General features: G+C 37.8%; 1 protein-coding gene, 1 long non-coding RNA gene and 1 other non-coding gene across 3 annotated transcripts; all 3 read left to right on the top strand.

Moving 5' to 3' along the window:
- Positions 1–628: 628 nt before the first annotated feature.
- On the top strand, positions 629–2,287 carry LOC113466750. The gene is made up of 2 exons (XR_003391056.1): positions 629–1,046; positions 1,429–2,287. It is a non-coding gene; the product is annotated as an uncharacterized LOC113466750 (long non-coding RNA).
- A 3,247-nt stretch (positions 2,288–5,534) lies between these two features.
- On the top strand, positions 5,535–5,734 carry LOC113466753. Its single transcript, XR_003391060.1, has one exon. It is a non-coding gene; the product is annotated as a U2 spliceosomal RNA (small nuclear RNA).
- A 3,123-nt stretch (positions 5,735–8,857) lies between these two features.
- Positions 8,858–13,052, top strand: LOC113466749 (dynein heavy chain 10, axonemal-like). Its single transcript, XM_026822415.1, has 4 exons — positions 8,858–8,915; positions 10,577–10,669; positions 11,522–11,674; positions 12,872–13,052. Exons 1-4 carry the CDS (start codon positions 8,907–8,909, stop codon positions 13,043–13,045), a joined length of 429 nt encoding a protein of 142 aa, XP_026678216.1. The 5' UTR covers positions 8,858–8,906; the 3' UTR covers positions 13,046–13,052.
- The last annotated feature ends 925 nt before the right edge of the window (positions 13,053–13,977 follow it).

Below are 13,977 nucleotides of genomic sequence, written 5' to 3'. Positions count from 1 at the left end.
TCAGGTTTGGAATAAGGGAATATGTACTCGAGTTTTCGGAACTTTTAAAGCCTTGGCTTCAAAGACCAGCCAAAGAGATTCAAATATGTAATATTATTAGCTAGTAGCTATACTTTGTATTGCTCGTACCCATTTTATTAGCCATCCTCCTCAACGTAGCTTAACCTAAGGTACATAAAGTGGTTTTGGGAAACAATTTAATCATGAGTCCCCTTAATTCGAGCCTGCAAATGAGAACTTCAGTATGGAATTAATTGCATATGTGATGTAACCTGCAAGGTGGAAAATTGACAATTAACGCAAGACGCTCGGAAAACCGCCCGAGATAATTGGAAAAACACCATGCTTATTTAGTTAGGCGTAAAATAAAATATGCATTAAGGATTAGCCTATAACGCCACAATTTTACACCTTGCTACAAAGTATATGAATACGAGATAGATGATAGGTACATAGAAACATGCACATCTTTCTATCTTCCTAACAGATAATCACAAACAAAGAACATTAATAACTACAAAAACAACACATATTTTTTAATTTTTGGTAAAATTTTATTTTAAACTAAAATATTTTTTGTTTTATTTTATTTTTTAGAATTAGGTAATTCTTCCTTTTTTTTCTTCTTTTATATTTTTTTTTTTTCAACAATTTTTCTGATATTTTTTTGTAAAAAATAAATAAAAGTAAAATATAACAAAAAGCATAATTTTTTCCAAACAATATCTTAGTTTTTAGAATTTATGATAAGGACATTATGATCCAAGGTCAAACTATAGTTTAGTTCACTACTGCATTCAAATCCAGGGGTTTTTCTCAACTTAGAACATTTTGAAACCCCATTTGATGTCTTATTTTGAGTATGAAAACATCTTCACAGTAACATCGAGTAACAAGCACAGTTTAGGAGAGTAACAAAATTGGAAATATTGGGTAATTCCTATTTTCTATGGGTTTACTTTCTTCTTCCGCAGTTGCTTTTTGTAATTCTTGAAATAAACTAGGTAAAAAGGGCTAAATTTCAAGTTAAAAGGACGTAAAAAGAGGTTTTCATAAAGATTCGACATCTATGGAGATAATTATTTTCTAAATTTTCATTATAATAAATACATTTTCAATGATTATTTCTTCAACATTCTTTAGATTGGATAGTTTAGTTCACTACTGCATTCAAATCCAGGGGTTTTTCTCAACTTAGAACATTTTGAAACCCCATTTGATGTCTTATTTTGAGTACGAAAACATCTTCACAGTAACATCGTGTAACAAGCACAGTTTAGGAGAGTAACAAAATTGGAATAATTGGAAATATTGGGTAATTCCTAGTTTCTATGGGTTTACTTTCTTCTTCCGCAGTTGCTTTTTGTAATTCTTGAAATAAACTAGGTAAAAAGGGCTAAATTTCAAGTTAAAAGGACGTAAAAAGAGGTTTTCCTAAAGATTCATACGTTTTCAATGATCATCTCTCATTCTTTAGATTGAAATTTTCATTTTCAAGCTCAAGTTGACCAAACCCCTGAAAGTATGAATCGCATTACACTGTCGGTGCTTTCTGTCTTTCTGCAGTCAAAATAGCTCATTAAAAAATGACACATGAAATAAAAAGTACAAAAACATAGGGGGAGGAAATTCGTGGATAAAAAAATAAAAACAAAATTTTCAATTAAAAAGTAGTGTAACAATAACGTATAGAAATAAATAAATTAATAATTTAGAGTGGGGAAGAAATTCATTGTCTAAGGGGGATTTTCAATTCGGGGGAAAACTGCACTTTGCCATTAGGAATAAGTTCGACTGTTTTAAAGTAGGTATAAAAAGGGGGTTTTCTAATTCTAATTCCATTCTAATCTGATCTCCGCCTAATCTAATTATTGATGATTTTTTAAGGGCTCACCATTTTTGATGGAAAAGAAATTGCCCTGAAAGAACTTAACTAGGATTAAGGGGCCCTATAAACAAAGTAGGTAAAGAAATTTTGTAGTTCCCGGTACAATTAATATACCTAAAAAATAAGGTAGAATCCTTTGAATTTAATATAACAGTTCTAGATGATTAGATGATACACCCTTAGTGAAGGAGGGAAAAACAAGAGGTAAGGGGAGGGAGTGCTAAAAAATTATAAGGGAAAAATCATATAAACACATTCATTAAGACACTTGATGGTTCGGCTTAGACTTCGTTCTAAATTTCGAATTATTGCTGATCTACGTAAGGCTTCATTGAGAATATTGACTTTGAGGTAACTTGAAATTTTCTTTATTGATACGCTAAGCAACAAGGCCATGAGTAAAAAAAATAATATAGGTTTTAGATAAAATAAAATATAATTTCAAATAGGTGAGTTTTTACAAAGTGACTTTTTTTTTTTTTTTTTTTTTTTTTTTTTAAGCCAAGGGTTGATTAGAAAAGATTTTTTTTTCTTCCTCTTAAGAGGTTTGACAGAGGGAACTGTAAGTGCTAAGGTCTTATCGTCCCGAAATCGAAGAGAGAAGGAAGACAGGATAGGAGGAAGCCAGCCGTTCCGAGAACGAACATTATCCCATCAGGATAAAACCCCCCGCCCCGGGCGGGAATCGAACCCGCACAAAGTGACTTTACTGATAGATTTCGACCTACAACCGACCTACAACCGACCTACGACCTTTTTTTTTTTTTTTTTTCTAGTTAAGCAAGGTCTTTTTACTGAACTGTTACTTGTATGTATTCTTTAACCCATCAAATATACGAGACCTTGTTTAGACTGCTGGGGTAAAGGGACTTTTCAGTCCTATTCGGGCAGGATAAACAAGGTATATTCTATTCTATTCTATTCTATTCTACAAGAACTTTATCGTACTAATCAAAAACCAATTCCTTTTAACTGGTCCTAAAGGTATATCCGGGTAAATATAGGTAGTTTTTCTTCCACATAACCAAGTTGTTATTGAATTATCGAATAAAAAGAAATCTTTAAGTCTGAAAAGGCATAGCTGACGGCTGTTTTAGGATTTTATCTTTAGGTAGATATGTGTATTGCTATATTAAATCAATGAAACCTTACATTACATAAAGTGCACCTACGAACAAGAATAATGGAAACTGTCGAAGTTCATCAATAATTCCTAGTCCCTTATTGACACTATTTTAACTAACAGCTAGATATAGGTAGTTTTGTTTTCCTTTTTCTTCACTACAAAATTATTTCCAGGTTTAAATAATAAATTAATAAATAATAAGGTCTGTACAAGGGGGGAAATAATAAAAACAACTAAATATTCGAATTTTGTTTCGGACTAGTAACAAATCATCAACAGTTTGTGCCGCCCATCTCCTCTCTGTCTCTCTTCTTTGTTCTCCTTCTTTCTCTCATACACATAACTACATTTTCTCTGCTTTTCTCTTTATGAATCCATTCCTTTTACTAACAAAGGATTAGAAACATTCTCATCGATGTTTGTACATAAAATGACAAATTAGCCGAATAATGTTCAATATCTTCAGACAAAAAGATAAAGATTGAACATACATACGGACAGACGAAAGCCTAAATACCTAAGGGCCCCTAGGTATTTAGGGGGGGACTTTTTGGTTGAATTTTTAACCAATCTAGAAAGATATTACATTACTTTCCTTGTTAATTCCTTCCTAAAGGATAAGGAAAGTAAAAATGGGAAACTAAAAAAATATCCAAGTTTTTAAGGGCCCCCCTAGGTATTTAGGGGGGACTTCTTGGTTGAATTTTTAACCAATCTAGAAAGATATTACATTACTTTCCTTGTTAATTTCTTCCTAAAGGATAAGGAAAGTAAAAATGGGAAACTAAAAAAATATCCAAGTTTGATGGGAAATTAGAACGACTCTCAAACTCTCAACATCTCTCTCATTCATATACAGGGGCAGGGCTGACACAACTCGGTTGATACAAATATAACAGAAGTACTTTTAGATTAAAATAATTAAATTTTATAGAATCTAATATCATTAAGGGTTTTCTGACATATATGATTTTTATACACAGTGGAGAGAAAATAATAATAAAACTGTACAACAGTTATACAATATAGAAATAAAATTAGAAATATTCCTAGTACAAATTCTACACGTGAGAGAGATCTCCTATCCCGTCTTCCTATTCTCCTTCACTTTAGGGACTATAAGATCTTGTAGTTACAGTTCCCTCTGTCAAATCTCTTAGAAAAACTTTCTAAGCACCGTGTGTCGTAATCGTAAGAGGGAATAATATGTTGTAAGAGATGTTTTTCATTTTATTGTGTGAGTATGATGGCTTGGCCCTCTGCCCAATACGCCTGTCTAAATGTCTATCAAGTGTAATGGGCTGTTTCGTCCCACGGACCAAATGAAAAAAGCTGAAAATTTGAACAAATTCACTCCAAAAGCCACCAAATTTTCTTTTCGATTTTGGGACGATAAGACTTAGCAGTTACAGTTAGTTCCCTCTCAAATCAAAACTCTTCTTTTTTCAGGAATCTTTGTGATTTGTGGTAAAGTATCACAACATTACTAACTACTCCCTTTACCATTAATTTTCATATACTCTTATCAATTTACACTGGTAATGCCGCCACTGGTCGCTACTCTATTAAAGTAGCTACTTACTTGTCCTCACGAGGCTGAGTGCACCCCCAAACTCCAAGCACAAAGCCGAAAAAAAACTTCGACCCCACCGGGAATCGAACCCGGGGGAAAAATATTTAGGAACGGAAGAGGCGTATGATCCCCGTAAGATGTTGAATATTTATTTCGCATTTTCACGTCGCATTCTTATCATTCTTCTTATTGCGCTCTTATCGTTTTTAATTCTTCCGTTCGAATTATGCTCATTCTTATATCTTGTATTTAAATTTAACCCCAGATAAGTACAGGCTTTATTATAAAATCTGTCTACTTATGTATAAAAGAAAAATATGAACTAAAGTACATATCTTAGCCCAAACCTTTAGGGCTGTTTGCCCTGGCGCCTAAAACTCAGAGTGGGCTTTTTGTGTGCAATACAAAAAGCCCACGGACAGACATAAGTACATATCTACTTATGAAAGAAGAAAAAAAGATGTGATCTATACCCCAACCAAAATGTTTCGTAGTAGGGGCCTTTGTACGAAATTATCTTTTTCGCTTTAACTCCCGAACAGTGCGTCAGATTGTGATGAAATCTGGCAGAAATATGGAACACCTAAAAACCTTTTGTGGGTTAAAAGTTTGGCTGCAACGAAATCAGACCCGTTATTCATTCTACAAGTATTTTATTCTATACGAGTATTTTATTTTATACCAATTAATATCCATGTTTTCAATTTTTTTAATCATTTCAATCTGATTTTAATGTAACAATTCTGTTTGAGTAGTATGCTGTGTCGTCTGGCAACCCAAACTTTGGGCAGCCAGCCCATCAATAAATAGATCAGTTGCGCTTACTTGGGTGGTGTTTCAAAGTCATAGAGCAGGAAAAATGAGGACCATAATTAATAAATAACTTATGTCAACACAATACATAAGTAACATGCGAGCTTAAATCATGAATATTTTTATTCATTTACCTACCTATTTTACATATATTATATTGAAAAATCAAATTGTTACAATAGATCAGTTGCGCTTACTTGTGTGATGTTTCAAAGTCATAGAGCTGGAAAAATGAGGACCAATGGAATTTTTCAGACGGAGTGCTAGGGGCTTGCTCCACCTCTGTCGCGGGTTGACCCGGTATTGCAGTACCTCCGGGACCGGCCCACCTAATCTCTCATCTTCAAAGCTTTGAACTTGGAAAGCGTAAGTAGCTAGGTAGTTAGCGTTAGCGGCAATACTTCTACCACGTTAAATGCAATGGAGCAGTTGCGCTTACTTGGGTGATGTTTCAAAGTCATAGAGCAGGGAAAATGAGGACTAACGGAATCGTGAGAGAGAAAAAAATAAGTCAGTAACAAAAATATATTAAGGCATCATTCATTATTATTTTTTTAATTTCTATACGTCCAATCAAAAGTGCCCCTTTACTTCATCGTCGGATTTGCAAAATAGATCAGTTGCGCTTACTTGTGTGATGTTTCAAAGTCATAGAGCAGGAAAAATGAGGACCTAAGGAATTTTTCTTTTTCTTCTACGACCTATATACCGAGAGATAAATCTGCGCAGAAACGTATGCGCACAAACACATTAATGCGTTGCCTGCAAGGGAGCTTTGCTCGGGACATTTGATGTGACGACATCGCCTACGGCAGCGTATGCCGTGACGTCAAAGTTCACGCGATTTACCGGCATTTTGACGTCACGACATATGCTCCCGTAGGCGATGACGTCATAACTCATGACTCCCGCTTCGTTTGTTTGTGCGCAAGCGTTTCTGCGCGTTTTGACATTAAGTCTGACGTCACAACTCTTTGAACTTTTTAATTAGAACGGCATTCAAGACCTGGGTGAGAAAAATTTATCAGGACATGAGGTACACAATAGGGCTGCCTGGAAGAGACTGACAAGAAACGCCGACCCTATTAATAGATCAGTTGCGCTTACTTGGGTGATGTTTCGAAGTCATAGAGCAGGAAAAATGAGGACCAACGGAATTTTTCTTTTTCTTCTACGATTTCCAAATACCGAGATAAATCGATTTAAAAAATACCGGTAAATTGTGAAGTTTGACGTCACGGCATACACACCCGTAGACAATGACGTCATTTATCTCGGGATCTAAAAGTCGTAGAAGAAAAAGAAAAATTCCGTTGGTCCTCATTTTTTCTGCTCTATGACTTTGACACATGACCCAAGTAAGCGCTACTGATCAATGACCAACGGAATTTTTCTTTTTCTTCTACGACTTCTAGATACCGAGATAAATCGATTTCAAAAATACCGGTAAATCGTGAAGTTTCACGTCACGGCATACGCTCCCGTAGGCGATGACGTCATAATCCATGACTTAACATGGAGACACAATGGTAGATAGGAGCAGTACCTACCTACATGATATTAATAAAAAAGAAGATATTATGAATATTTTATTTCTTTTTTCCAATAGATCAGTTGCGCTTACTTGGTTGATGTTTCAAAGTCAAGATGAAGATGATTAAAGCAAAAACCAATACAACCTTCCTGTCACACCAAACAGATCTCATGTAACCCACACTAAGCAACGACGAGTGTGGATAATAATTGAAGAGATAAGTTGCGCTTACTTGGGTGATGTTTCAAAGTCATAGAGCTGGAAAAATGAGGGCCAACGGATTTTTTCTTTTTCCTCTACGACTTCTAGATACCGAGATAAATTGATCTAAAAAATACCGTTAAATCGTGAAGTTTGACGTCACGGCATACGCTCCCGTAGGCGATGGCGCAATTCCCATTTGTCAATCATCATCCCCTTATTTTTAGTTTTCTGCTCAGCTGTCCTCACGTCCTCTAATCTATTATCCTCTCTAGGCTGAAAAAAACTTTGACCTCACCGAGAATCAAACCAAACAAAATGTTGAGCATCGTTGTGTAACGTCGCTCAACAAAATATTGGACACAGCACTCAAATTCTTCTTCCTGTGTTTAGATCGAAAAACTGAACATTTCTAAACATTGCGCAATGTTGCTCAACAAAATGTTGTACTTACATTCTCCTCCCTTCGGGTACTAAAAAATTGGTGCACAGAAACTTCTGTCCTGCCTTGGAAGCCAGCAATGACATTGTAGGGAAATATTGGGATGCGAGAGGAAAAATGGCCTAATGGTCAAAGATCCCGACATTTGCAACATACACATACATACACATTCTCCTCCCTATTTTCAGGTTATTTCTGCGCCTCCTTCCTGTTTTCATATTTAAAATCTGAACAACGAAACATTTTAAAACGCTGCGCAACGTTTCTCACTCACTTTGTCCTGCCTATTTTCAGGTTATTTCTGCGCCATGGATTCGCCTGGGGGAGGTCGCAATCACGTAGATCCAATTCTTCTTCCTGTGTTTAGATCGAAAACCTGAACATTTCAAAACATTGCGCAATGTTGCTCAACAAAATGTTGTACTTACATTCTCTTCCCTATTTTCATGTTATTTCTGCGCCTCCTTCCTGTTCATATTTAAAATCTGAACAACAAAACGTTTTAAAACGCTTCGCAACGTTTCTCACTCACTTTGTCCTGCCTATTTTTAGGTTATTTCTGCGCCATGGGTTCGCCTGAGGGAGATCGCAATCACGTAGATCTACGCTTCATATCTCTATTCTGCGTTTTCAACCTGGTGTTCCCCGCCGACGCCACGGTGCTCCGGATATTTACCGCTATTCTTTTCAGTGAAAAACTGCACAGTGAAACATTTCAAAACGTTGCGCAACGTTTCTCAACAAAATGTCGCCCTCACTTTCTCATTTCTATTTCCAAGTTATTTCAGCGCCTCCTTCCTGTTTTCATATCGAAAAGCTGAGCAACAAAACATTTCTAAACGTTGTGCAACGTTTCTCCCTGTTTCCAGGTTATTTCTGCGCCTCCTTCCTGTTTTCATATTGAAAAGCTGAAGAATGAAACGTTTCAAAACGTTGCGCAATGTTTCTCCTTCCTGTTTTCCAGGTTATTTCTGCGCCTCCTTCCCGTTTCATATTGAAAAGCTTCGCAATGAAACATTTCTAAACGTTGCGCAACGTTTCTCAACATAAAGTTCTCCGTTCTTTTTCCAGGTTATTTCTGCGCCATGGGCTCACCAGGGGGAGGCCGTAATCACGTTGATCCTCGCTTCATTTCTCTATTCTGCGTTTTCAACCTTATATTTCCCGCTGACGCCACAGTACTCCGGATATTTACCGCCATTCTGTCCGGACATACGGCCCAGTTGGTAACACCTTGTGCGCAGCTACGTTCACGATGGTGACAAATCGTTTGGTGACATTCTCGTGCCCACTACTGACTCTACCAAGCTTACTTGGATATTGAGCTTAATGAATGAGGTGAGATATACCGGGTGTTCCAAATGTTAGGTAACACCTTGTGCGCAGCTACGTTCACGATGGTGACAAATCGTTTGGTGACATTCTCGTGCCTACTACTGACTCTACCAAGCTTACGTGGATATTGAGTCTGATGAATAAGGTGAGAGGTTCATACTATGTATTTGTCTTAGGACACCCTTGCTCGGTCTGAGAGACCTAGGTTTGAAGTTAGTTTTTTCCGCCAAACACTTGCCGGCTCTCTGTAAAACCAAGGGGTCTCATGCTTTTCTCAGATCGCGAGAGGCCTTTTTTTTATTTACCTATTTGAATTTTGTTTTCAATGTTTTTTTTTTCACCAAATCCAATAATACATATTTTACCATTCCTATAGTTTGCGTTTCGAGGAAGAGTGTACAAAGTAAGTTCTGTTGGTTGTAGTTTGTAGTAGGAAGATTCAAAGCACGGCCCAGTTTGAGCCGGCTATCCGCGACTGTGTGCCGATTCTGGTGCAGATGACACTGGATTTGTATAAGGTGAGATTTAGGGTTGAAAAAGTGCGGATAATTAACTATCCAGATTATACGGACTTAAAGTCCGGATATCCATCCGGCCCAGTTTGAGCCGGCTATCCGCGACTGTGTGCCGATTCTGGTGCAGATGACACTGGATTTGTATAAGGTGAGATTTAGGGTTGATAAAGTGCGGATAATTAACTATCCAGATTATACGGACTTAAAGTCCGGATATCCATTAGTAAGTTCTGTTGGTTGTAGTTTGTAGTAGGAAGATTCAAAGCACGAATTTTAATGCTGAATTTAATAAGCACTGAGCACTAAAAACTATTTTGATCACTTCTCCAGTTCTTATAGAAATTTTTAATAGATCAGTTGCGCTTACTTGGGTGATGTTTCAAAGTCATAGAGCAGGAAAAATGACCAACGGAATTTTTCTTTTTCTTCTACGACTTCTAGATACCGAGATAAATCGATTTCAAAAATACCGGTAAATCGTGAAGTTTCACGTCACGGCATACGCTCCCGTAGGCGATGACGTCATAATCCATGACTCGCTTCGTTTGTTTGTGCGCAAACGTTTCTGCGCATTTTGACGTGAAATCTGACGTCACAACTCTTTGAACTTTTTCATTAGAACGGCAATTAAAAATTGAATTTTAGACTTTTTACAGTTATTTTTTCGGAGTTTTGACCTCGGATTTGGATTTTTCCCAACTTTTTACATAGGTATCGACCATTTATTTATAAATTTTACCCAATTTGCAACTGTAACCTCTATTCTTCTTTCTCGCCTTTTCCCCTGTTTAGACGGGGTCGGCGTTTTTCGTCAGCCTCTCCATCAGCCCTGGGATGATTGCTTTGGGCTGACATTTGGTTTTGGCTACAAACGTTTTACGAGTGGATGTCCTTCGCACTCAACCTTTGCTATTTCTTTGAGGGAAATTTCAGGCTGGCATCCTCCCTGTTCAAAGTTCCCCAGCTAGATTAAGCTGGTCTACTTCCTGTTTAAAGTCCCCCAGCCAGACCAAGCTGGTCTACTCCCTGTTTAAATTCCCCCAGCCAGACTAAGCTGGCCTGATCCCTGTTTAAAGTTCCCCAGCCAGATGAATAGAATAGAATTTTATTCTATTTAATTTTATTCTATTCAATTCTATTCTATTCTAGATCAAGCGGCCATGTATTGTAGTGGGAGATACCGGAACGTCAAAGACTGCCACTATGATGAACTTCTTGAGATCCCTCAGCCCGGACAAATACGTAAGTGTACACTCGAGTTAAGTCAACGGCGAGCGCGGTTGGTAGGTGAACGAGTGACTAAAAATGGGATACAGGATATAATTTGAGAAATTGGCCACACAATAGTAATAGCCTACTGCTGGACTAGAGGGACTCTTTAGTAGCTCTTTCGTCTTCTGTTTCTTCGCCTTCTCCCGTGTACAGACGGGGTCGGCGTTTTTCGTCAGCCTCTCAATCAGCCCTAACTAGGGTGATTGCTTTGGGCTGACGTTTGGTTTTGGCTACAATTTTTTTACAAGTGGGATGCCCTTCGCACTCAACCTTTACGGAGTATCAGTGCGCTTACTTGGGTGATGTTTCAAAGTCATAGAGCAGGAAAAATGAGGACCAACGGAATTTTTCTTTTTCTTCTACATCCCGACATAAATCGATTTAAAAAATATCGGTAAGTCGTGAACTTTGACGTCACAATATACGCTCTCGTAGGCGATGACGTCACATCAAATGTCCCGAGCAAAGCTCCCTCGCAGGCAACACATTAATCTGTTTGTGCGCATGTATTTCTGAGCAATTCATGTTTGTGCGCATAGGATTCTGCGCATCTCAAGTCTGACGTCAGAGTTCAGGACTCTGACGGAAAATAAAAATTGAATTTTTGACCTTTTACAGTTATTTTTTCGGAGTTTTGACCTCAGATTTGGATTTTTCACAACTTTGTATGTAGGAATTGACCATTTATTTATAATTTTTACCCTATTGCAACTGCTCCATTCTTCTCTAATCTCTCCTATTCCATTCCCTTCTATCTATTCTATGCCATCTGATGGGCATGCTACGACACAGACCACACGAGTCTATTCTATTCTATTCAAGGTACAACTCCTGGTCAACTTCTCGTCCCGTACCACGTCCATGGATGTGCAGAGAAATATCGAATCAGTGGTGGAGAAGAGAACCAAGGATGTATTTGGGCCTCCGCCGGACAAGAAACTGATCCTGTTCATAGATGATCTCAATATGCCCCAGGTAATTCGACACTGAAAGTTACCTTTCAAACCCATCACATTACGGGATGGGCATGTGGCGCTCACAACAACACTCAACACAAATAAAATCTTACATAGAAAAGGCAGGTTCTCGTTTCTCCACAATTTCCATCTCTGAAGTATAAATAACACTTCCAAATTCTTGGCCAGCACCTGAGAGCTATGTCTAACTGATGAGTTCCAATAAGAACGAAACGCCTCTTAGGCTGCTCTCAGGTGTTGGCTAAAGGCATTCTACCACACAGGCCCATATGAGTCTAATTCTAATGCAGCAGTTGTTTCATTTTCATTGTTACCAAATAAAAGCGGCGATGAAACACTCATCTTTTAAAACAAATAAAGTTTTATTTTATTAAATTAAATTAGATTTTTGGCCCTTTTAGGCTTTTGGACGTCTTTTTTCCAAGGAGTCCTTAAGTTCATTGAATCACTAGCATACCGTATTTTGTTGCATTTAGTTAGTCTGTAAGTCTATCTTTTCTAGTCTTCCGACATTGCTCCGGAACAGTTCGTCCGGTTTTGATGAAATTTGGCAAAAACAGTCAACACATCAAAGTTTTTTTTTTTTTTTAAATTTTCTCATACTCTGTATTTATTTAAGAATACATTGAAAATGACAAATAAAACACCCCTTCCAGGTTTTCATGTCCTGGAAGGGCACTCAAAATCGAAGCCGCATTTCCACGCTGAACTGCCAGGCTTATACGTTGGAGTAGGTAAAATCTTGCTCCTGGAAGGGCACTCAAAATCGAAGCCGCATTTCCACGCTGAACTGCCAGGCTTATACGTTGGAGTAGGTAAAATCTTGCTCCTGGAAGGGCACTCAAAATCGAAGCCGCATTTCCACGCTGAACTGCCAGGCTTATACGTTGGAGTAGGTAAAATCTTGCTTTTTTTCTCCTGTTTGATACATCAAAGTAATTTTCACTATGACCTATCTTTCCATTCTGTTCTGTTTTCATAGGTGGACACTTACGGTACCCAGCAGCCTTAAGTTCAATCAATCAATAGCATACCGTATTTTGTTGCATTTAGTTAGTCTGTAAGTCTATCTTTTCTAGTCTTACATAGCTCTGGAACGGTTCGTTCAATTTTGATGAAATTTGGCAAAAACAGTCAATCACATCAAAGTAATTTTCACTATGACCTATCTTTCCATTCTGTTCTGTTTTCATAGGTGGACACTTATGGTACCCAGCAGCCGATAGCATTTCTCAAGCTCTTGTTTGAAAAGGGAGGCATGTATGGGAGAGATAAGGATTTGAGCTGGAAAAACATCAAGGATACAAGTGAGTTTATTTCCCATTGGCAATCAATTCCCATTTGTCAATCATCATCCCCTTATTTTTAGTTTTCTGCTCAGCTGTCCTCACGTCCTCTAATCTATTATCCTCTCTAGGCCGAAAAAAACTTTGACCTCACCGAGAATCGACCCAAACAAAATGTTGAGCATCGTTGTCTAACGTCGCTCAACAAAATATTGGACACAGCACTCAAATTCTTCTTCCTGTGTTTAGATCGAAAACCTGAACATTTCAAAACATTGCGCAATGTTGCTCTACAAAATGTTGTACTTACATTCTCTTCCCTATTTTCATATGGCTCTCTTTTACCAAAAAGAACTCGTGATTTAATTTCGGATTCTGGAGGATTTTATTGATTGATTTGATTTCAGATTCTGGAGGAGTACAACGAATCGGCCGGGGCCAAGGCTCGATTAGACCTAGTCCTATATAAAGATTGATTGGTTCGTTGATTGATCGATTAATTTGTTAATTTTCTTGATTGGTTGATTTGATTTCAGATTCTGGAGGAGTACAACGAATCGGCCGGGGCCAAGGCCCGGTTAGACCTGGTCCTATATGAAGATTGATTGGTTCGTTGATTAGTTAATTTTCTTGATTGGTTGATTTGATTTCAGATTCTGGAGGAGTACAACGAATCGGCCGGGGCCAAGGCCCGATTAGACCTAGTCCTATATGAAGATTGATTGATTAGTTAATTTTCTTGATTGGTTGATTTGATTTCAGATTCTGGAGGAGTACAACGAATCGGCCGGGGCCAAGGCTCGGTTAGACCTGGTCCTATATGAAGATTGATTGGTTCGTTGATTGATTGATTAGTTAATTTTCTTGATTGGTTGATTTGATTTCAGATTCTGGAGGAGTACAACGAATCGGCCGGGGCCAAGGCCCGGTTAGACCTGGTCCTATATGAATATTGATTGATTAGTTAATTTTCTTGATTGGTTGATTTGATTTCAGATTCTGGAGGAGTACAACG

Source organism: Diaphorina citri, unplaced genomic scaffold, assembly GCF_000475195.1.
Source record: "Diaphorina citri unplaced genomic scaffold, Diaci psyllid genome assembly version 1.1 scaffold327, whole genome shotgun sequence".
Taxonomy (NCBI): Eukaryota; Metazoa; Arthropoda; class Insecta; order Hemiptera; family Psyllidae; genus Diaphorina; species Diaphorina citri.
This window is presented reverse-complemented; position numbering and strand designations above follow the sequence as displayed.